Consider the following 23690-nt stretch of genomic DNA (forward strand, 5'->3'; position numbering starts at 1 on the left):
TAAAATTCTGTTGTAATACTGCTACTGTATATAAATTAAAAAAAGGCCCTCTGTTCATTTTTTTAGTACACCACCTGATGTATACAGAGGACGCAAGTACCTGGTATGTGAAAATGAATTGCTGGCCGCTTTTAATACTTGCGTAATGTGCGGTCATCCATCAACAAGCAGGATTGCATCAACAATTGGGACATTTTGTCGGGTGAAGCAGGAATGCATCAATTGTGATTTCCAACGAATATGGAGTAGTCAACCATTCATAAAGAATGTGCCAGCTGGCAATTTACTGCTCTCGGCTGCAATTTTGATGTCCGGGAGTTCTGTAACCAAGAGCTTGCGCCTTTTTAGTCACCTAAAGATGGTAGCCATTTGTAGGAAAACTTTCAACGAGCATCAAAAGATGTATTTACTGCCAAGTATCCGACAAGTCTGGAGGAACCACCAAGAGAAGGCAATTACCAATTTGAAGGAAGATGAGAGCGTTGTTTTGGGAGGAGACGGTAGGGCAGATTCTCCAGGGCACTCTGCCAAATATGGCAGCTACACTATGATGGACCTGAAGCTAAATAAAATTATAGAGATACAAATTGTTCAGGTACTTTCTCATTACATAATAGCTGTATACAAAGATACTAACCTACAAATTTTTCCCTTTGAAACCAAATAATTACTTTAAACTATTTTTTATTAAATAAGCATATTTATTCTATTACAGTCGAATGAAGTTGGTAGTAGCTATCATATGGAAAAGGAAGGGCTGATATGGGCAGTCAATTTCTTAAAAGAAAATAACATAGCAATATCAACCTTGGTGACGGACCGGCATTGCCAAATAAAAAAATGGGTGCGGGAAAACCTACCAGATACAAAACACAAGTTTGACCTCTGGCATATTGCAAAAGGTAAATACATTTCAATTAAATTGTTTTTCAAAAAAGCACAACTTTAATTTAATTATTCAATTTTGTTAAATTATTTATTTTATTTTATTAGGGGTTTCAAAGAAGCTTGAGGCAGTGGCAAAGCTGATTAGTGGTAAAGATGTTAAGCCATGGATCCACAGCATAAGCAACCACATGTACTGGTGTGCAACTTCAACTGTGGATGGTGATGGCAAAATGATGCTTGCAAAGTGGAAATCAGTGGGGCAGCATATCCAAAATATACACACGGGCCATAGCGATGTGTTTAAAGAGTGTGAGCATGGCGAACTTCAGGGAAGAGAGCGAAAGAAGAAATGGATGACGACAGGTAAATTCATGACAATAATTAAACATAATTCTATTAAATAATAGACTATCAATTGTTGAACTGTTTTTAGGCTACAAATATCTGAATAGAATAGTCACCTAATATTACAACTACCTAATCAATTACCTTACTTTTTACTGTACAGGTAGCGCAGCCCTACTTAAAACATTGGACGTCATAAACAATCCTCGGCTATGCAAAGATTTTGTTATGATGAGCGAGAAGTACCAAACTTCAAGACTCGAGGCTTTCTACTCAACCTTAAACCACTTCGCACCGAAGATGACGCATTTTTCATATTGGGGCCAGACATGCAGGCAAGTACTTCACAAATGTTCAAAACTTAGATAGTTAACGACAGTGACAAATTAATAAAATAAATAAAAACATAAGCCAAATTTTAAAGAAATGATATTTTTAGTCATTGAAGAGTTTGTGTGTAAACTTTAAAAAAAAAATTGTAAATAATGATTGATATTAATAACAATTAACTGATTACTGTATGATCTCAACAGAACATTTCTTGCAGGACTGCATTATAATGAAAATTCTGATAGAGAACAAGCAATCACTGCAGAAGGAAAAGAACGCTTTTGTGTTGCCTTCCCAAAGTTCAAACATGGTGGATACAGTGTCAAAAAAGTGTACAAAGATCCAACGTATGGTGAGTTTTAAGCAAACACATTAAAAGAAAGTCAGATCCCAAAATAGAACAAATGTATAAATTTATTACTTAACACCAACATACTATACATAACATTCAGTGTTTTGATTTGAGTAGTTTCTTAATATGTACATAATTGTTTCACAGACTATGTTGATGAAATCATCCATCTGGTCAGACAAGAAAACCCCCCAAAGAGAAAACTTGGCGGTTACACCAGGGAAGGAGTTGAAATAGCAGTAAGGCGTATAAAAAATGGTGAATTGTCAGTGAGGTCGGCCATCAAACTGTATCAAATTCCGAAATCTACGCTATCGGACAAAGGAAGACCCCTGTAATATCAAAACAGGGACCAAACCCATGGCTAACTGTCGCAGAAGAAAATAAAATTGTCGAATGGTTGAAGGGCATGGATAGGGTATGGCCGCACTCACTATAAGCTAAAAAATCATAAAGAGTGATGGCCGGGACACCCCTTTTAAAAACAACATGCCGGGATGGCAATGGCAACGCAACTTCATAAAACGCCACCCCGACCTGGTTGTGAGACTTCCAGAGTCCCTAGGAGTGGTGAGGGCTGGGGTCTCAAAAGAAAAGCTAGCGGGGTGGTTCGAAGAATGTCAACGTTTCATAGCAAAGGAAAAGATACAAGAAGCGTTTGCGGATCCGTCCTGTCTGAATAACTTTGATGAAACGGGCTTCCCTCTGGGTGTCAAGAACAAACGAGTGCTTGCGGCCAAGGATGCAAAGGATGTCTTTCAGCAGACATTGTTAACACGTCACCAAATAACAGTAGTAGGTGGCTGCAACGCTGCTGGGTCCTTTATACCACCCATAATTATATTTCCGGGAATACAATCCACTAAAAGAATATCATAGAGCCAAAAAAAACGCGATACAATATATAAAATAGAGGGCGTCCGAATACGGAAACACACCTGTCCGAGTACATATACCAAATACTTTTTTTAAATAGATATTTATAACATCGAAGAATATTTAAAAGATTCTATAATTATTTTTTACGAGGTAAGTTACCTATAAAAATCAACTATCAATCAACTATATCTTCATCTATTAATGTCAACGCTGGTATACCTCAAGGATCCAACCTTGTGTTAGTTATGTTGCCTCTTCCCAGTCAACCATTATCTGCAAGATTTGCTGGTCCTTACAAAGTACTAAAAAGAGTAGGAGAAGTTGACTATGTGTTAGATACTCCAGATAGGCGTAAGAAGAAGCGACTGTGTCATATAAACATGTTGAAACCATACACAGCGAGAAATAATAGTGATACCTGTACGTCAACACCAGTTGCGTGTGCTGTTGAAGAGAATTCTGAAGAGTTTGGCGATCCTGATACATGTGTTAAGATCAGTAATTCAGATGTTCTTGCAAACATTGAAGAGAAAGTTGGTCATTTATCTCGTGATCGTAAGGTTGAAATTGTTAGTTTGATATTTGGAAATCTGCAGTTGTTTTCGGATGTTCCAGGTCGAACGAACTTAGTGGAGCATGATGTTAAGACAGCTGATTGTTCACCAATAAAACAAAATCCATATAGAGCAAATCCGTTCAAGATGAAGATATTACAAAATGAGATTGATTACATGATTAAGAATGATATAATCGAGCCTAGTTGCAGTGCTTGGAGTTCTCCATGTATATTAGTTCCGAAGCCAGATAAATCGTATCGTTTTTGTACTGATTATCGGAAGGTTAATGCTAAATCTACTACAGATTCATATCCCATACCGAGGATAGACGACTGTATTGATCGTGTGGGTAGTGCTAAGTTTGTCAGTAAATTTGATCTTCTAAAGGGTTACTGGCAAATTCCTTTAACCGAGCGAGCGAAAGAAGTGTCAGCTTTTGTAACTCCCATGGGTCTTTATCAGTATAAAGTCATGCCATTTGGTTTAAAGAATGCACCAGCCACGTTCCAGAGATTGGTTAATGGTATAATTTCAGGGTTGGAGGGCTGTGAAGCTTATATAGACGATTTGGTTGTTTATAGTGATACATGGGATGTCCATGTGCAGAGAATTAAGGCATTGTTTGAAAGGTTGACAGCTGCAAAGTTGACAGTAAATTTGGTGAAAAGCGAGTTTTCCTGTGCAGAAATTGTGTTCTTAGGTCATAAAGTTGGTTGCGGAAAAGTGAAACCATTAAGTGCTAAGATTAAGGCAGTCTGTGATTTCCCAGTTCCAAAGAGTAAGCAGGAGTTAATGCGGTTCCTGGGAATGGCTGGGTTTTATCGACGTTTTTGCAGAAGTTTCTCAACGCTTGTAGCTCCATTAACGAATCTGCTGAAAAAGAATGCGAGCTTTGTGTGGTTGGAGGAATGCAATAATGCGTTCATTAAAGTTAAAGCGATGTTATCAAACGAACCGGTGTTGATGGCTCCACAATTTGATAAACAGTTCTCGTTAATGATTGATGCCAGTGATGTTGGTTCTGGTGCTGTGTTGACGCAAACAGACGAGAACGGTGTTGACAAGCCTGTGTGTTTCTACTCCAGAAAATTCAACCTGCATGAGAAACGTTATTGAAGTGTATCTTGGATCTACTCCGTTTCCAATTATAGTTTGGACTGACCACAACCCATTAACGTTCTTGGCAAGAATGAAGGACAAGAATCAACGCCTGTTGAGATGGAGCTTAGCAGTTCAAGAAATGAATTTGGAAATTCATCATATCAGAGGAAAAGACAATGTTGTAGCTGACGCTTTGTCAAGAGTTTAGATAAAACATGCACGAAATGATTTTAAAAGTTTTGTTGATTTTAAGTGTGTTTATTTAATTATAATATGTTAGTTGTGATAGAGTGATGCATTAATGGCATACACGGATTTAAAGTAATTATAACTTGTGAAATTTTAAAGAAGCAGTTGAAGTAAATTCATATCAACGACCTGTTAAAATAACTACTGTATAAGAAAAGATTTAAGATGTTATAGTAAACAGTTATAAGTTTAATCATATCAAACTTTCTTTAAGTGGGGGTGTGTGATGGGTTTGTCACACGGAAGTGAGCCCTCTAGAGTAAAAGAGGGAGATGAATAAAGATGGACGACAACTACAACGTGTTTTTTTATGTTCTTATTGTTGGTTTCAGTTAAATATTAAGATTGTAAAGAAAGGATGCTATATGAGCATGAGGTAAGTGTGCCTTAAAGTGAAAGATACAAATATGGTAATACAAACGTTGAAATGAATAAAGATATATATACAGAATTGATCTAGCGTTTTTTTTTTTTTTTTAAACTCATTAAGTATGAAAAAATTGCGTTTTTGTTTGTCCTTTTTGTAAGCCTACATTGTTTTTTCTGAATTTCGGACATTACGTCATTATGACATCGTGACGTCATTCTTGTACACTCGTTCTACTTCCGGGACTGCACACGTGTGAACCGCGATGCTGGTTTGGTATTCTTTTTCATTGCGATCCTTTCATCAACCGATACATAATTCAATAGCCTAAAATATTTTCGATTAATTCTGGTCTTTATTCAACATGCGCTGTGTGGCGTATGGTTGCAGCAAAACCCATGCTGATGGGGTAAGTTTTCACGTGTTTCCGAAGGAGGTAAAATTGCGGAGGGAATGGACTTTAGCTACCCAAAAAACCAGAAAGGATTGGAAGCCTAGTAAATACTCGGCGTTATGTAGCGACCATTTTGAACTCGAATGCTTCGAAGAGAAGGCCCGGTTTGGGAGTGAGCTCGGCGTAAGTGGCAAAATAAACAAACGGTTAAAGCCAAATATGAAGCCAACGATATTTGTGAAGCCTAAAAGTAAAACATCAAGTCAAAGTGTTAAAAAAAAACGAAGATCTACCGCCTATGAAAAAAGGGAGCACAACAGGGTAAGTCAATTATTGTAGGCCTTTCTTCTATTGTTTTCGCCCCGTTCGGCGTTCGTAATTTTATTTTATTCTAATAAACAAGTCACATGACTGACTACATCAATCATTCCCATCTTAAAATATTATTACTACATTATTCAAGCCTTAGCTTTACTTGACTTGACTAAATTACTAGTACTACTCACTCAGGCGAAAACTGTATTATTTAATTATTGTTGAAATTTAGTGGTGATTGTATTTGCCCATGGAGTTATAAAGCTAATTTTATAACTCCATGATTTGCCTAAGCCTACATAATTCTATAATTGTTGGTTGGTTTTCTAGGTTCTTCAATCAATACTCATTAATTCCCTCTATGGACAAGAGTGAAAGTTGCGAAACAGACAACGAAGTGCCGGTGATGATGGATATGCAACTTACAGCTGAAAAAGAAACACAAGTAAGTCCTTTTTCCAAACACAATTTGGAAATTTCATTTGAGAAATAACTATTTTGAATTAAAATTGAATTGAAATTATTTTTAGTTTCATTCTGGTCACATTATTATTTTAAAATTTCTTGAGAATGTACAAATTTAATATTGAATATTATACAGTACTAATAATCTGTATTTTCTTTTAGACAACCGAACTAACGGTAGTACACTGTGCCTGTTGTAGTCATGCCAAACCAAAGATAAAATTGAAGAATTCAAGCTTTCAATGGGGACGTCCTAAAATGATGGATAAAGGTTTGTACAACACCAGATATTTTATAAAATACCAGAATAAAAAAAAATGTTTTATAATAATTATAATTATTTCTATTTAATTGGAAATAGTCAATCAAGGACATTATCCATACAGAATAAAACACAAGATGATTTCTATTGGGCTGTCAAGTAAAGCAATCAAACTATACAGCAACCAATTATAAATACCCTATATTCAACTAACATGCCTGTTCTATGTATTTTAAATATAGGAAATCAGATATTTCCTGTGGAAGAAGTGAGACAACTGCCTGAGAAACAAACGAACATAGAGCCAGATTCAGATTTTAATGAAGAGACGGACAGTGAGGAAGACGAAAGTGATGCTGAACCCTGTTATGATGACGAAAAGCAAGATCCTGATTACATTCCTTGTGATGATGATGAGGATGCTGACAATATTGAAATAAATGCGCAAGTAATTTTCATATTACATATTATCTTGATTAAATGTTTTTATTTTTTAAAATTCTGTTGTAATACTGCTACTGTATATAAATTAAAAAAAGGCCCTCTGTTCATTTTTTTAGTACACCACCTGATGTATACAGAGGACGCAAGTACCTGGTATGTGAAAATGAATTGCTGGCCGCTTTTAATACTTGCGTAATGTGCGGTCATCCATCAACAAGCAGGATTGCATCAACAATTGGGACATTTTGTCGGGTGAAGCAGGAATGCATCAATTGTGATTTCCAACGAATATGGAGTAGTCAACCATTCATAAAGAATGTGCCAGCTGGCAATTTACTGCTCTCGGCTGCAATTTTGATGTCCGGGAGTTCTGTAACCAAGAGCTTGCGCCTTTTTAGTCACCTAAAGATGGTAGCCATTTGTAGGAAAACTTTCAACGAGCATCAAAAGATGTATTTACTGCCAAGTATCCGACAAGTCTGGAGGAACCACCAAGAGAAGGCAATTACCAATTTGAAGGAAGATGAGAGCGTTGTTTTGGGAGGAGACGGTAGGGCAGATTCTCCAGGGCACTCTGCCAAATATGGCAGCTACACTATGATGGACCTGAAGCTAAATAAAATTATAGAGATACAAATTGTTCAGGTACTTTCTCATTACATAATAGCTGTATACAAAGATACTAACCTACAAATTTTTCCCTTTGAAACCAAATAATTACTTTAAACTATTTTTTATTAAATAAGCATATTTATTCTATTACAGTCGAATGAAGTTGGTAGTAGCTATCATATGGAAAAGGAAGGGCTGATATGGGCAGTCAATTTCTTAAAAGAAAATAACATAGCAATATCAACCTTGGTGACGGACCGGCATTGCCAAATAAAAAAATGGGTGCGGGAAAACCTACCAGATACAAAACACAAGTTTGACCTCTGGCATATTGCAAAAGGTAAATACATTTCAATTAAATTGTTTTTCAAAAAAGCACAACTTTAATTTAATTATTCAATTTTGTTAAATTATTTATTTTATTTTATTAGGGGTTTCAAAGAAGCTTGAGGCAGTGGCAAAGCTGATTAGTGGTAAAGATGTTAAGCCATGGATCCACAGCATAAGCAACCACATGTACTGGTGTGCAACTTCAACTGTGGATGGTGATGGCAAAATGATGCTTGCAAAGTGGAAATCAGTGGGGCAGCATATCCAAAATATACACACGGGCCATAGCGATGTGTTTAAAGAGTGTGAGCATGGCGAACTTCAGGGAAGAGAGCGAAAGAAGAAATGGATGACGACAGGTAAATTCATGACAATAATTAAACATAATTCTATTAAATAATAGACTATCAATTGTTGAACTGTTTTTAGGCTACAAATATCTGAATAGAATAGTCACCTAATATTACAACTACCTAATCAATTACCTTACTTTTTACTGTACAGGTAGCGCAGCCCTACTTAAAACATTGGACGTCATAAACAATCCTCGGCTATGCAAAGATTTTGTTATGATGAGCGAGAAGTACCAAACTTCAAGACTCGAGGCTTTCTACTCAACCTTAAACCACTTCGCACCGAAGATGACGCATTTTTCATATTGGGGCCAGACATGCAGGCAAGTACTTCACAAATGTTCAAAACTTAGATAGTTAACGACAGTGACAAATTAATAAAATAAATAAAAACATAAGCCAAATTTTAAAGAAATGATATTTTTAGTCATTGAAGAGTTTGTGTGTAAACTTTAAAAAAAAAATTGTAAATAATGATTGATATTAATAACAATTAACTGATTACTGTATGATCTCAACAGAACATTTCTTGCAGGACTGCATTATAATGAAAATTCCGATAGAGAACAAGCAATCACTGCAGAAGGAAAAGAACGCTTTTGTGTTGCCTTCCCAAAGTTCAAACATGGTGGATACAGTGTCAAAAAAGTGTACAAAGATCCAACGTATGGTGAGTTTTAAGCAAACACATTAAAAGAAAGTCAGATCCCAAAATAGAACAAATGTATAAATTTATTACTTAACACCAACATACTATACATAACATTCAGTGTTTTGATTTGAGTAGTTTCTTAATATGTACATAATTGTTTCACAGACTATGTTGATGAAATCATCCATCTGGTCAGACAAGAAAACCCCCCAAAGAGAAAACTTGGCGGTTACACCAGGGAAGGAGTTGAAATAGCAGTAAGGCGTATAAAAAATGGTGAATTGTCAGTGAGGTCGGCCATCAAACTGTATCAAATTCCGAAATCTACGCTATCGGACAAAGGAAGACCCCTGTAATATCAAAACAGGGACCAAACCCATGGCTAACTGTCGCAGAAGAAAATAAAATTGTCGAATGGTTGAAGGGCATGGATAGGGTATGGCCGCACTCACTATAAGCTAAAAAATCATAAAGAGTGATGGCCGGGACACCCCTTTTAAAAACAACATGCCGGGATGGCAATGGCAACGCAACTTCATAAAACGCCACCCCGACCTGGTTGTGAGACTTCCAGAGTCCCTAGGAGTGGTGAGGGCTGGGGTCTCAAAAGAAAAGCTAGCGGGGTGGTTCGAAGAATGTCAACGTTTCATAGCAAAGGAAAAGATACAAGAAGCGTTTGCGGATCCGTCCTGTCTGAATAACTTTGATGAAACGGGCTTCCCTCTGGGTGTCAAGAACAAACGAGTGCTTGCGGCCAAGGATGCAAAGGATGTCTTTCAGCAGACATTGTTAACACGTCACCAAATAACAGTAGTAGGTGGCTGCAACGCTGCTGGGTCCTTTATACCACCCATAATTATATTTCCGGGAATACAATCCACTAAAAGAATATCATAGAGCCAAAAAAAACGCGATACAATATATAAAATAGAGGGCGTCCGAATACGGAAACACACCTGTCCGAGTACATATACCAAATACTTTTTTTAAATAGATATTTATAACATCGAAGAATATTTAAAAGATTCTATAATTATTTTTTACGAGGTAAGTTACCTATAAAAATCAACTATCAATCAACTATATCTTCATCTATTAATGTCAACGCTGGTATACCTCAAGGATCCAACCTTGGGCCACTGTTATTCTCCATATACATAAATGATCTCCCCAATTGTTTATCGTACTCTTCAATGGATATGTTTGCTGATGATACCATAATTTACAATTCTAGCGATAAGGTAGACGATATTGTAACCAATCTTAATTTTGACTTGGATAAAATCTCCACTTGGCTTCTAGCTAATAGTCTTGCGCTCAATACTAAAAAAACTGAAGTGATGGTAATTGGAACGCCACAAAGGCTTTCTTTACTCGGGCCTATAAATGTTTCTATTAGCAACTTACCTATCAAACAGGTTACCCAACATAAGCATCTTGGCATCATTCTTGACCATCATCTTACTTTTATTCCGCACGTTGATAAGTTGTGCAACAAATTAAGTTCCTCTATCTCCATCCTCGCCCGAACTCGAAAATTTGTCCACCAAGCTACATCTCTTATGTTATACAATGCTCTTGTCTTACCTCATATTGACTATTGTTGTTCTCTCTGGGGCTCACGAGCACCACTCGTTGCTAAAGTCCAGAAACTTCAAAATAGAGCTAAAAGAGTTATCTTGAAAGTTCACCCTCATACCCCATCCCACCTTATTGATAACACCATTTCTATCTCATCCGTTTCTCAACGTTATCAGTTTCAACTTGGTTGTCTCGCCTATCGGGCTTCCATCAATACCGTTCCGGATTACATCAGTCGCATGTTAACCAGGACTCAGCCCGGAGGTCGACCTACTACCAGATCCATCTCTAATTGTAATTATTTTATTCCTCGACCTTCTTTAGAGATCTTTAAACAATGTTTCAGTTATAAAGCGCCTATGTATTTTAATATGATTCCTAAAATCATTCGACAATCTGAAAATGTTATTTCCTTTAAACGTGAACTTAAACAATTTATTTCCAGTTAATATTGTTCGTACTATGTATATATATATATATATATATATATATATATATATATATATATATATATATATATATATATATATATATTTTTTTCTGTCAACGATTTTAACTTTTATATGAATTTTATATAATCATTGTCAATTTTTAAGCCTTTAATATATTTTATGTCATTTTAATATTTAATATTTTATGTGTTGTACTGTATGTTTGTTTTATCGAGGGCCCTGAATGATCAGTTCTATTAGGAACTGGATAGGCTACCCTCAGTAAATATGGTAATAAATAAATAAATAAATAAATAAATAAATAAAAAATTGAATACATTTCCAACCAAATAAGTTTTTAATACCAAATTTTAATTTGTTCTTTTATTTCTGATGTAGGAAAAAAGTGTGGTACATCAGAACCTTAAAAAAGGAGTAAAGTTAATCTTCGGCCAAAATCAACAGTAACAGATGAGCAAATCTTGGAAAAATGTCTACTTTCTGATGTATTGGCAACAATAAAAAGAAATCCCTTGTTTGCGGACTCTGAGAATGAGAAAAGGCTGAGTGACTTTATTGAACGTGTAGTGAAAACAACTGAGGAAGATAATGCAAGGCTAAGCAAGTTTTTAATAGACCTCTGTACTAAAATTATCAAGGTAATTGAAGACAAAAATTGGCAGAGTCGAGTGATGTTTTGGGATTAGAAATTTAAAAACTGAATTATGATAAATTGAAGCTGTCATGGAAATTGATTCTTCAGCAAGAGTGTTCGCTGAAGAATGTGTCTTTAATAAATTTCGTCTACGGACAGTTGATAACGGAACTGTACAAAATAATCCTACCTTAAGTATGAAGTGCAGCTAACAACAGTGCAGTTTAATTTTTAAGCTTGTTTGAGGGTTTTTTGTTTTTTGTGATGCGCTTTGTTAAAAGAGCCATAAAAATCAAATAATAAAAAAAAATAATGGACATGGACATTATGTCTTTTTTAAGTGTCTATTGTCTAGGTGTTTGTCTTTGAAAAAAAATCGTAAATTGAACGTCATGCTGAACGGACGTGTCTAATCGTAGCTCCGGGTTTATCACTAAGCTACTTCATTTCACTTGATTGTTCACTGATACAACAATAATTTACTCTGCTTTACATTGTTTCTCTACCTGTGCTATATATTTCTGAATATCTACTCTTGTTTTTTGTACGTTTTTAATCATTTGAGAAGCTAGCCCAGCTATGCCGAAAACAACTAAAGCGAATAAGGACCAATCACCTTACACCAGCACAAAGGAAAATAGCGCAAATTCCAACCTTGATAGGAAGAATGCGGATAATGGCGGCCTAGCTGACGGTGAATTGGCGGACATAATACTCACTCAAATACAAAGTTTTTTCGATGATAATTCGGATATGATGTCTAACATTGCTACTAAGGTTACTACAATGATTAAAACACAACTGGCTGCAGATTTAACTGAGCAAATAGTCAAGGCCACAATTGATAGCCTAAATTCAAAACTTAACGATCAAAGTGATCGTATAAAAACACTAGAAGAAAAAATTCAGAAAATGGAGGATGACATGACGAATCTGAACAATATTCCAGACGGAACTGCTTAATTTTATATGGCGTTCCCGAGCAAACAAACGAAAACACCGATAATAAGGTAATTGACATTATTTCTAATAAACTATCTGTTACTGTACATCCTAAGGACATTGATAGAAGCCATAGGCTCGGTCCAGTACGCAATAAAAACCCAAGAGGTATTATAATCAAATTTAGTAACTATAACAAACGATACGAGGAATATAGAGCCAAGAAGTACCTACAGAACTCAAGATTGTACATTCACGAAAACTTGACAATAAAACGCTCTGGCCTTTTGAAGTAGGTCAAGCGCATGTTCAGTACAAACATTAAGGCAACGTGGACCCAGGATGGTAGGATACATGTTTTATCGAATTTGGACAAAAAAGTCTTGATTTTTAAACAATCAGTGTAGATCAATCATATTTAATATCATTCGTTTATTTGTAGCTTAGTGTATCTCAAATTTTTTAACTTTTTAAGAACTTTTTTTAAAAATCTTTTTGAACTTTTTAGAACTTTTTTACTCCATTTAGTTAGTTGTTGTAGTATATATTTTTATATTTTTTTAACAAACTGTCTTGTTTTTAAATCATTTTTAACGTTTATGATAACGTAATTGACCAGGTCTGCTCTGCCTATGATGCAAACATTAATAATACGTATATTGCACCTAATGAAATCCATACATTAGATACATTTAGTAATGACGCTTTTTCTTTGCTACATTTAAATTCCCGAAGTCTGCCTCTTCATTTTGATGAAATATCAACCCTCTTATCTTACTCTGGACACAAATATCATCCCTATTATCTTACTCTGGACACAAATATCATCCCTATTATCTTACTCTGGACACAAATATCAACCCTCTTATCTTACTCTGGACACAAATATCATCCCTATTATCTTACTCTGGACACAAATATCAACCCTCTTATCTTACTCTGGACACAAATATCAACCCTATTATCTTACTCTGGACACAAATATCATCCCTATTATCTTACTCTGGACACAAATATCATCCCTATTATCTTACTCTGGACACAAATATCAACCCTATTATCTTACTCTGGACACAAATATCATCCCTATTATCTTACTCTGGACACAAATATCAACCCTCTTATCTTACTCTGGACACAAATATCAACCCTATTATCTTACTCTGGACACAAATATCATCCCTATTATCTTACTCTGGACACAAATATCAACCCTATTATCTTACTCTGGACACAAATATCAACCCTATTATCTTACTCTGGACACAAATATCATCCCTATTATCTTACTCTGGACACAAATATCAACCCTATTATCTTACTCTGGACACAAATATCATCCCTCTTATCTTACTCTGGACACAAATATCAACCCTATTATCTTACTCTGGACACAAATATCATCCCTATTATCTTACTCTGGACACAAATATCAACCCTCTTATCTTACTCTGGACACAAATATCAACCCTCTTATCTTACTCTGGACACAAATATCAACCCTCTTATCTTACTCTGGACACAAATATCAACCCTCTTATCTTACTCTGGACACAAATATCAACCCTCTTATCTTACTCTGGACACAAATATCAACCCTATTATCTTACTCTGGACACAAATATCAACCCTCTTATCTTACTCTGGACAACACAAATATCAACCCTCTTATCTTACTCTGGACACAAATATCAACCCTCTTATCTTACTCTGGACACAAATATCAACCCTATTATCTTACTCTGGACACAAATATCAACCCTCTTATCTTACTCTGGACACAAATATCAACCCTATTATCTTACTCTGGACACAAATATCAACCCTATTATCTTACTCTGGACACAAATATCAACCCTCTTATCTTACTCTGGACACAAATATCAACCCTATTATCTTACTCTGGACACAAATATCAACCCTATTATCTTACTCTGGACACAAATATCAACCCTATTATCTTACTCTGGACACAAATATCAACCCTATTATCTTACTCTGGACACAAATATCAACCCTATTATCTTACTCTGGACACAAATATCATCCCTATTATCTTACTCTGGACACAAATATCATCCCTCTTATCTTACTCTGGACACAAATATCAACCCTCTTATCTTACTCTGGACACAAATATCAACCCTCTTATCTTACTCTGGACACAAATATCAACCCTCTTATCTTACTCTGGACACAAATATCAACCCTCTTATCTTACTCTGGACACAAATATCAACCCTCTTATCTTACTCTGGACACAAATATCAACCCTCTTATCTTACTCTGGACACAAATATCAACCCTCTTATCTTACTCTGGACACAAATATCAACCCTCTTATCTTACTCTGGACACAAATATCAACCCTCTTATCTTACTCTGGACACAAATATCAACCCTCTTATCTTACTCTGGACACAAATATCAACCCTATTATCTTACTCTGGACACAAATATCAACCCTCTTATCTTACTCTGGACACAAATATCAACCCTCTTATCTTACTCTGGACACAAATATCAACCCTATTATCTTACTCTGGACACAAATATCAACCCTCTTATCTTACTCTGGACACAAATATCAACCCTATTATCTTACTCTGGACACAAATATCAACCCTCTTATCTTACTCTGGACACAAATATCAACCCTCTTATCTTACTCTGGACACAAATATCAACCCTCTTATCTTACTCTGGACACAAATATCAACCCTATTATCTTACTCTGGACACAAATATCAACCCTCTTATCTTACTCTGGACACAAATATCAACCCTATTATCTTACTCTGGACACAAATATCAACCCTATTATCTTACTCTGGACACAAATATCAACCCTCTTATCTTACTCTGGACACAAATATCAACCCTATTATCTTACTCTGGACACAAATATCAACCCTCTTATCTTACTCTGGACACAAATATCAACCCTATTATCTTACTCTGGACACAAATATCAACCCTATTATCTTACTCTGGACACAAATATCAACCCTATTATCTTACTCTGGACACAAATATCAACCCTATTATCTTACTCTGGACACAAATATCAACCCTATTATCTTACTCTGGACACAAATATCATCCCTATTATCTTACTCTGGACACAAATATCATCCCTCTTATCTTACTCTGGACACAAATATCAACCCTCTTATCTTACTCTGGACACAAATATCAACCCTCTTATCTTACTCTGGACACAAATATCAACCCTCTTATCTTACTCTGGACACAAATATCAACCCTCTTATCTTACTCTGGACACAAATATCAACCCTCTTATCTTACTCTGGACACAAATATCAACCCTATTATCTTACTCTGGACACAAATATCAACCCTATTATCTTACTCTGGACACAAATATCAACCCTTTTATCTTACTCTGGACACAAATATCAACCCTCTTATCTTACTCTGGACACAAATATCAACCCTATTATCTTACTCTGGACACAAATATCAACCCTATTATCTTACTCTGGACACAAATATCAACCCTATTATCTTACTCTGGACACAAATTTAGTATTCTAGGATTCACAGAAACATGGATTAAGGATAAAACCTATATTGATCATCTTAAACTTGATGGTTATAATATGATAAACAAAAACAGAGAAGGTAGAGAGGGAGGTGGAGTCAATCTATATGTTAAAGAAAGTTTAAATTTCAAATCACGACCTGACTTGACTATAGATGATAATATATCCGACTCGCTCTTCATTGAAATTTCCCAAAAAACTAAAAATATTATTGTTGGTATTATTTACCGCCCTCCTAGCTCTCCGATTTCCGATTTCCGATTTTACTGATAATCTTGAAAAGGTCCTCCATGCAGTTAAGGAAAATAAACACTGCTTTATTCTAGGCGATTTCAATATTGATATTAGTAAAAATAAAGCTAATACCAAAACATGTATTGATACCATTGAATCTTCCTCTTACTTTCCATTAATAAACAATCCAACTGTAACTGAAACAACTGCAACACTTATAGATAATATTTTAACTAATTATAGAAATCTGAATCCTGAACCATTACAATCTGGTATTATTACATCTGAAATAACTGACCATTATACCATTTATATTATTTTGAATTATCTCAATATGCCCTTACATAACACGGCATCATCTACAAAAATTAAAATCATTAATCAAACTACAATTAATGATCTTATTACTAAAATTGTGCAAATTAATTGGAATCCACTTTACAATTCAAATGACACTAATATATAGTTATATGTTTATTAAAGAAATACAAGATGCGATTGAACAAACTAAAATTCCATCTAAAACACCTAAACCAAGAAAAAAATCATATAAAAAAACCATGGATTACTAGAGGTATTCTTAAGTCAATCAATAAAAAAAATGTATTATATAAAAAACATTTAAAAATGTATTGTCCCTTGAAACACAAAAAATAAAAAAAAAAATATTCTAATTTTAAATTGGTCATATCAAAGTAATATTAAAGATATTCACTTTAAGTCGAAAATTCGAGCCAAAAACAACAGTTTACGTAATTAACAGGTAAATTAATTAGATTACATTTCGTCTGAGAAATCGTCGCAAGCGAAAGTAAACAAAGATTTCAAACCATGAGTATGCATTATGCATGATGCTAATTAGGATTGTTTACAACTTATCACGGTTGAGAAGGTGTTTTCACACAGATCGCGAGGAAGTTTTATGATTATCCATACAGAGTAGCCAAACAAGTGCATTGCATTATGGGATATGTTTTGATTGAAAACTTTGACTGGAAGTCAAAGTTATTTTTTGAACAAAAAAACATCTGTATTTTGCTTAAATTATTTTTTTTTGGACTAATTTTTTGTGAAAGTTAATAACTATTATGATACTTCAAAATTTTTTTTTGGAATTAGTCAAAGGGACAATACATCTTTAAAATCCCCAACACAATTAAATATATCAAAATTTAAGAAATATAGAAATATGCTTACTAATCTAATCAGAATTAGTAAACGTAATTATTATTCTCGTATTTTATTTAATGCTTCTAATGACGCAAAGCAGACTTGGTCAATTATTAATGTCAATGTGCTCGGCAGAAAGAAACATGTTACTGTCTTACCCGACTCTGAAGGTCATAACAAAGTAGATATTGTCAATAATATTAATAAACACTTCAATGAAGTAGGAGAAAATCTTGCCAAAAACATTGTCTTGCCTGTAAATAAAAACTACAAGCAATACCTTAATGGCAATTTTCCAAATTCAATTTATTTTAAGCCCACTGATAATTTAGAAATTATTTCTATTGTTAATAAAATGAAACCATCTAACTCTGAAGGCATTGATGAAATTAGCAGTAAATTACTTAAATATATTATTCCATATGTAGCGTCACCTTATCATACATCTTTAATTTATCACTTGAAAGTGGTGTTGTACCTGAGCTAAGCAAAATAGCAAGGATATTTCCTCTATTTAAGTCTGGTGATAAAAACATGTTTAATAATTATCGTCCAATATCCATTTTACCTGCTCTATCAAAAATCTTAGAGCGTATTGTTTATAACCGTTTGTATTCCTTTTTAGATAAATTTGCTATCATCCACAAAGAACAATATGGGTTTCTTAAAAACAGTTCAACCTTTATGGCTATACTTAATCTTATTGAAAAAGTACAAGCTGCCTTAGATAGAGGAGATACTGCTATTGGAATATTTATTGACCTGAGTAAGGCCTTCAATACGATTGACCATTCGATTTTATTATGGAAACTTGAATACTATGGTATTAGGGGGTCTGCACTATCTTGGTTTAAAAACTATATATGGAAGAAGGCAATATACAGTCATTAATGGAATTTCTTCTGAACACACAACTAATAATTATGGAATACCCCAAGGAAGTATTCTTGGGCCATTATTATTTATCATATATATAAATGATATTTTTATTTCTTCAAATATTTTAAACATGACTTTATTCGCTGACGATACAAATCTGTTCTTATCAAACCCCAATTTGAATACACTTATTGATATTGTTAATTCTGAACTTATTAAAATTGATAAATGGCTTAGGTGTAATAAACTTTCTCTTAACTGTGATAAGACTAGATATATAATTTTTAGAACTAAAAGAAGTAAAATTAATGTTAATAATATATCCATTAAAATTGCTGATAAATCTATATCCCAAACAAATTACTATAAGTTTTTAGGAGTCTTCGTTGACGAATTTGTTAATTTTAAAACTCATATTGATCTCACCACTTCAAAAATATCTAAATATGTTAGTTTACTTTTCAAAATTCGTCACTACCTTCCTTTAAGTGCACTCCTTTCAATCTATAAGTCACTTATGCAACCTCTTATCAGCTTTTGTAACATTATTTGGTTTAATTCATATGCTTCTTATACTGATAAACTTGTTAAACTCCAGAAAAAAGCGATACGAGCTATAACTTAATTGGTCTGATTATCGTGCACCAACAAGTCCTCTCTTCCACATACATAATGTATTAAAAATTGACGATATTCATAATTACCAAATTGGCATTTTTATGTTCCGAATATTGAATAATCCTGATTTACGATTTTTAAACCTTAAAAATTTTACTGATGGTAATGGTCATAAGTACAATACTAGAGGAAAATGTAAACTTCGACCTCCTCTTCGAAGACTAGTTTCTACAAGTCATAGTATTGCTGTTTCGGGTCCTCATGTCTGGAACAACTTAGATATGACTTAAAAATGCAAAAGCCATCAATGTTTTTAAAAAATTGTATAAGTTGAATCTAATTAATAAGTACAAATCTTAATTTCTGCCGATGTCATTGTTATTTTATTTTTATATGTTAATATATTGTATATATCTTTTTATAGTTTTAGCTGTTAGTTTTTTTAGGTCTTCAACCTTGTACAAGCTTTTAGCTTTTGTTGTTGATCCTTTTCATCTTTTATGCATTTTATCTTTGACATGTTTTATGATTTTTATGTTTTTTTGATGAATAAAATGAATGAAATGAAATGAAAAATGATGTAGCGCATTCCTAGGTGCTAACAACACCCCAACGTTTATCTGTATATCTTCTAAGATTTGATTGACTTCAATAAACACAATAGTCTTTTATTATTCAGAAAAACCACGCACGATTTTCTTTTCTACAGTACGCTCTTCTCCCTTATTACTTATGAGTATTTCTTTACAATTTTGAAAAGTAATGATACAAAAATCTTAATATTTAATTTTCTCCTCCTGGGGACTACCGTATATTTCGGTGTATAAGTCGCACTTTTGACACAAAAACTTGACCTCTAAATTAAGGGTGCGTCTTATACACCGAACATAAATGCCTCACCACACAGATTGTACATATCGACACCTCGTTGGCTAGGCCTGGGCTTTTTAAGATAAGGCCTAGTACTAAGAGTAGGCCTAGCTACAGTGTACTAACGTAACGGCAACCTGCTTCTGCCTAGTTTGTAAGGCATTTTAGCGTGATGTTATACTAAATATGATGAAAAGATTTGTTCATTATGGAGCTGTTTTAGGCGCTCCGATAAAATTTCATTTGTAAACGTTTACGATTGGAATAACAGTAGTTATACGGCCGACCGCCGTACTCCCAGCTCGAGCGAGCCCTTCTTGGCGGCCACATGGTGTACAGTATTCGACTAGTATATTCTCCAGTTGATTATAGCATGGACCTAGCGTACACACTTCTCTGATACATAGATACCAATCGAATCTAAATCGAAGAGATTATACTTATCTCTTCCTATATTATTATATTAGGTAAAGCTATGGTTGGGCATATGCCGGACAGCTTGGGGAAAATATTTATCTCCGCTGGTGAGAGATGGTACGATCTCAAAGATGACTGGGAAAATCACAGAAGGAGCAAGGGGAGCACTAGAAGGATTTTGGTACCAAGGAGGGGGTGTAGAGATCCCATGTCAATATTTTGTGTTTGGGAAGAAGGAAGACAAAGGAGTAGTTAGAGAAAAACTAAAAAATTAATTGTTCTTATAATATAATCTAATAATACATTATCTTTTTGTTATAATAAATTGAATGTGATAAAAGTAGGTAATGAAAGCGTACAGAGGGGTAAACTATTTATCTGTTGTGATCATTATGCAAACTTGTGTATTATTGTCATTTATTATTTGCGTTTAGTTAAAACTTTTGATCTTTGGGTTTTTCAAATATCAACTACTATAATGAAATCGTTTTTGGCAGGTTTTACCCAACAATAAATAAAAGTAATGTAAACTGATTGTTTGTTCACTGTTCAGGTTTAAACATGGTCTTGTTCCGTTACCAGGTAATTTTTGGCTGCGGAAACACAAAATCTCTCTAATACCAATTTCAATAATTTCATAGTAACATCTTTGCGCTACCGCATCACAACCTCTGATTTCATTGACAAAATTCTATTGTTCTAAAGGTAAAGGTCACCAACCGTTTCGAAAAGATCGAAACAAAACTTAAATTCGGTTGATGTCAAGCTCGACCAATTTTTATCATGCAGAGCATGTATAAAGGGTGTTTACAAGGTAAGATGCACAATTTATGCAGTACCATTACTATTTTTCATGCACAATATTTTCATAAGATACTGTACCAACATGATTTAACCTTATTATATTGCAGGAAATGAGAGTAGAAATGGCGGCAAAACAATCTGGACCAAACTTAGTCATCATAATCATCCTTATCGCCATTATATTATATATTATTATTATACAGTACAATTTTGTTAAATTGAATCATTTCTTTTCCATTTTTTACAGCACAAGTTGATGGCGAGGACGGTAAGACATTTAGTCAATTTGTATTACTGTACTGTACACATGTAGATAAATCTAAACAAATCTGTTTTGTCATGGCTGTATTTTGTTGTACTTGTATAGAAATGACATTTTTAGGACACGCCAAGCATGGTGTCTATGTTCCTAAAAAAAAATTACAACAATGCGAGATGTTTGCAAGTAATGTGGACAAGCTAGCGCTATCTATTTTAGAGCTGATCATTAACAAAAAAGACTGCGCCAACCACCTGACGATCTACAGCCATGGAAAGGAGATACCTGAATTGGGCGAAAATAAGAGGAGAGCGTTTAGAAGTGAGTATGCCTTACCTTTTTGTGTGTAGATTTTCAATAATAACATTGTCATCTTCTTCACATTTTTTAAAAGTACATAATTATAATATAAAACAAATAACTGGGTAATCCCAGGACAGCCAACAAGTCGCATTCTTTCTGTTAAGAACTTAATTCTTTTAAGAAAGATAAACTCCCAATATGCTTGAAAATTAGGATATTTTATCTAGGAATATGTTATATCAGAGCGATGTTTTGGCTGTTTCGATACTCTGTGTTATGGAGGCGACTATTGATCTGGATCTTCTGAATACAAAATAACATGTGGTGGTATACAGAAATGCGTGTGCATTTATCAGCTGGGAAACAAATAGCTTTGATACCTCAACAATGAACACTTTTAATTAAAAATGTGAATTGGATTAAAATAACACAAACCCATGAAATATAATATCGAACGTATAAAATGACGCTTCATAAAACAACATTATTCAAAAACGTATCAGTATTAAAAACAAGGCCAACAGCCATTAAGTCGCGTGCTACAATGCATAGTGATACTGGACCGACAGACAGACCGACAGACCCGACAGACAGACCGGCCGACCGACATAGTGAACTATACTGACCGAAATTACTGAACATGTTTAAAAATGTTGAAATGTTTAAAAACATTTATATTTTTTTAATTTACACGTGCGTAGCCTGTCACTTTTGACGTGCTCGTATAACGTAATTTCGAATTGAAAAGTAAGTCAAGAAAACAGAAATCGGGCAAAAAGAGTGAACAACAACATTTAACGCGCAGTGCGCGCGCAAAAATATGCGCACTCATGGCAATTTTGTAAACGCTTAAAATTGCCTGAAACATACTTTTATTTCATCGAAAATAAATTTTGAAAATTTTAAGCGCGCATACGCATGCGCTACGCACGTAATTGTATTGCCATATGATGATTTATGCCCTGAAATTTATGAGTACCAAATTTTATTTAATTGTGATTCATGGTTGTAAAGATATGATTACAAACGTGATTTCGTTAAATCGTGCGTAGACCGCGTAATTTTTTATTGCGCACCGTGAAAACATAACCACATTGATTCCTGGCCATAAGGAATATACTGTGAAAAATTGACCTAGCTAGATTAAACTGATATCAAGATAAGGTCAGAAAGCGATAAAACGCATAGTGATACCGGACCGACAGACCGACAGACATAGTGAACTATAGAGTCGCTTCCACGCGACTAAAAACATGATTAGGGACCTAAAGGGCTTAAAGAAACTCTTTCAGCAATATCTAAAAACTGAAATGGTGTTATTGTTAAAAGATACTAATTACTATTACTATTATGTTTGTATTATTATAAACGTAAATAAGGTAAATGAAATGAAAAATACTTATTTTGCAATAAATAACATTTCGAAATAGATAAAGTGGTTCATCACAAAAGAGAAAGAAAACTTAAGTTTAAAACAATTACTATGCATAAAGACGAGGAGCACAGAACAACGGTGTGGGATACGATTGTTAAACGACTTAATGATAAAATCAGGGCCATACGCAAAAGTACAAAATAAAATTATAAATGTGTCGCAATTACTCATTCTCTATTGAAATGAAATAAAAATGAAGTTGATTTAATTTCGCTTTCTTATCTTATCTCATTATAACCAACATTTTCGTTATTAGATTTTCGGATAATGTATCGATTTCAAGGTCATCAATACACCCATCAACGAAATCATTTAGGGTCTACGGGACGCACTGTTCGAACAAGATTTAAGATCAGGATTTTATCTGCGATAAAAAATAGTAAACTCGATCGGGATTATGTCTTATACCGATAACAAATCCTGCTAAAATGATTGGGTTATCGTACACGACCGTATTTCATTCAGAGAAAAACAGAAAATCCCGTCCAATAATCCCAAGCGAAATCGTAATTGGGATTTGAAAACATTTCTGGAAATCTTGACTATAAATCCCGATCAGGATTTATAGTCGAGAAATCCCGATCAGGATTTATAGTCAAGATTTCAGGAATCCCAAAAGCGCAACCCCGAT

The 23690-nt window shown here is 34.4% G+C and overlaps 2 protein-coding genes across 2 annotated transcripts; both read left to right on the plus strand.

Annotated features, from left to right (window-relative positions):
* The first annotated feature begins 2404 nt into the window (after positions 1–2404).
* LOC140049731 (uncharacterized) lies at positions 2405–2794 on the plus strand. Its single transcript, XM_072094679.1, has one exon. It carries the CDS (start codon positions 2405–2407, stop codon positions 2792–2794), a length of 390 nt encoding a protein of 129 aa, XP_071950780.1.
* Positions 2795–9402: 6608 nt separating this feature from the next.
* Positions 9403–9792, plus strand: LOC140049732 (uncharacterized). The gene has a single exon (XM_072094680.1). The coding sequence runs from the start codon at positions 9403–9405 to the stop codon at positions 9790–9792; it is 390 nt and encodes a 129-aa protein (XP_071950781.1).
* The last annotated feature ends 13898 nt before the right edge of the window (positions 9793–23690 follow it).

This window comes from Antedon mediterranea, chromosome 5 (genome assembly GCF_964355755.1).
Source record: "Antedon mediterranea chromosome 5, ecAntMedi1.1, whole genome shotgun sequence".
Classification (NCBI taxonomy): domain Eukaryota; kingdom Metazoa; phylum Echinodermata; class Crinoidea; order Comatulida; family Antedonidae; genus Antedon; species Antedon mediterranea.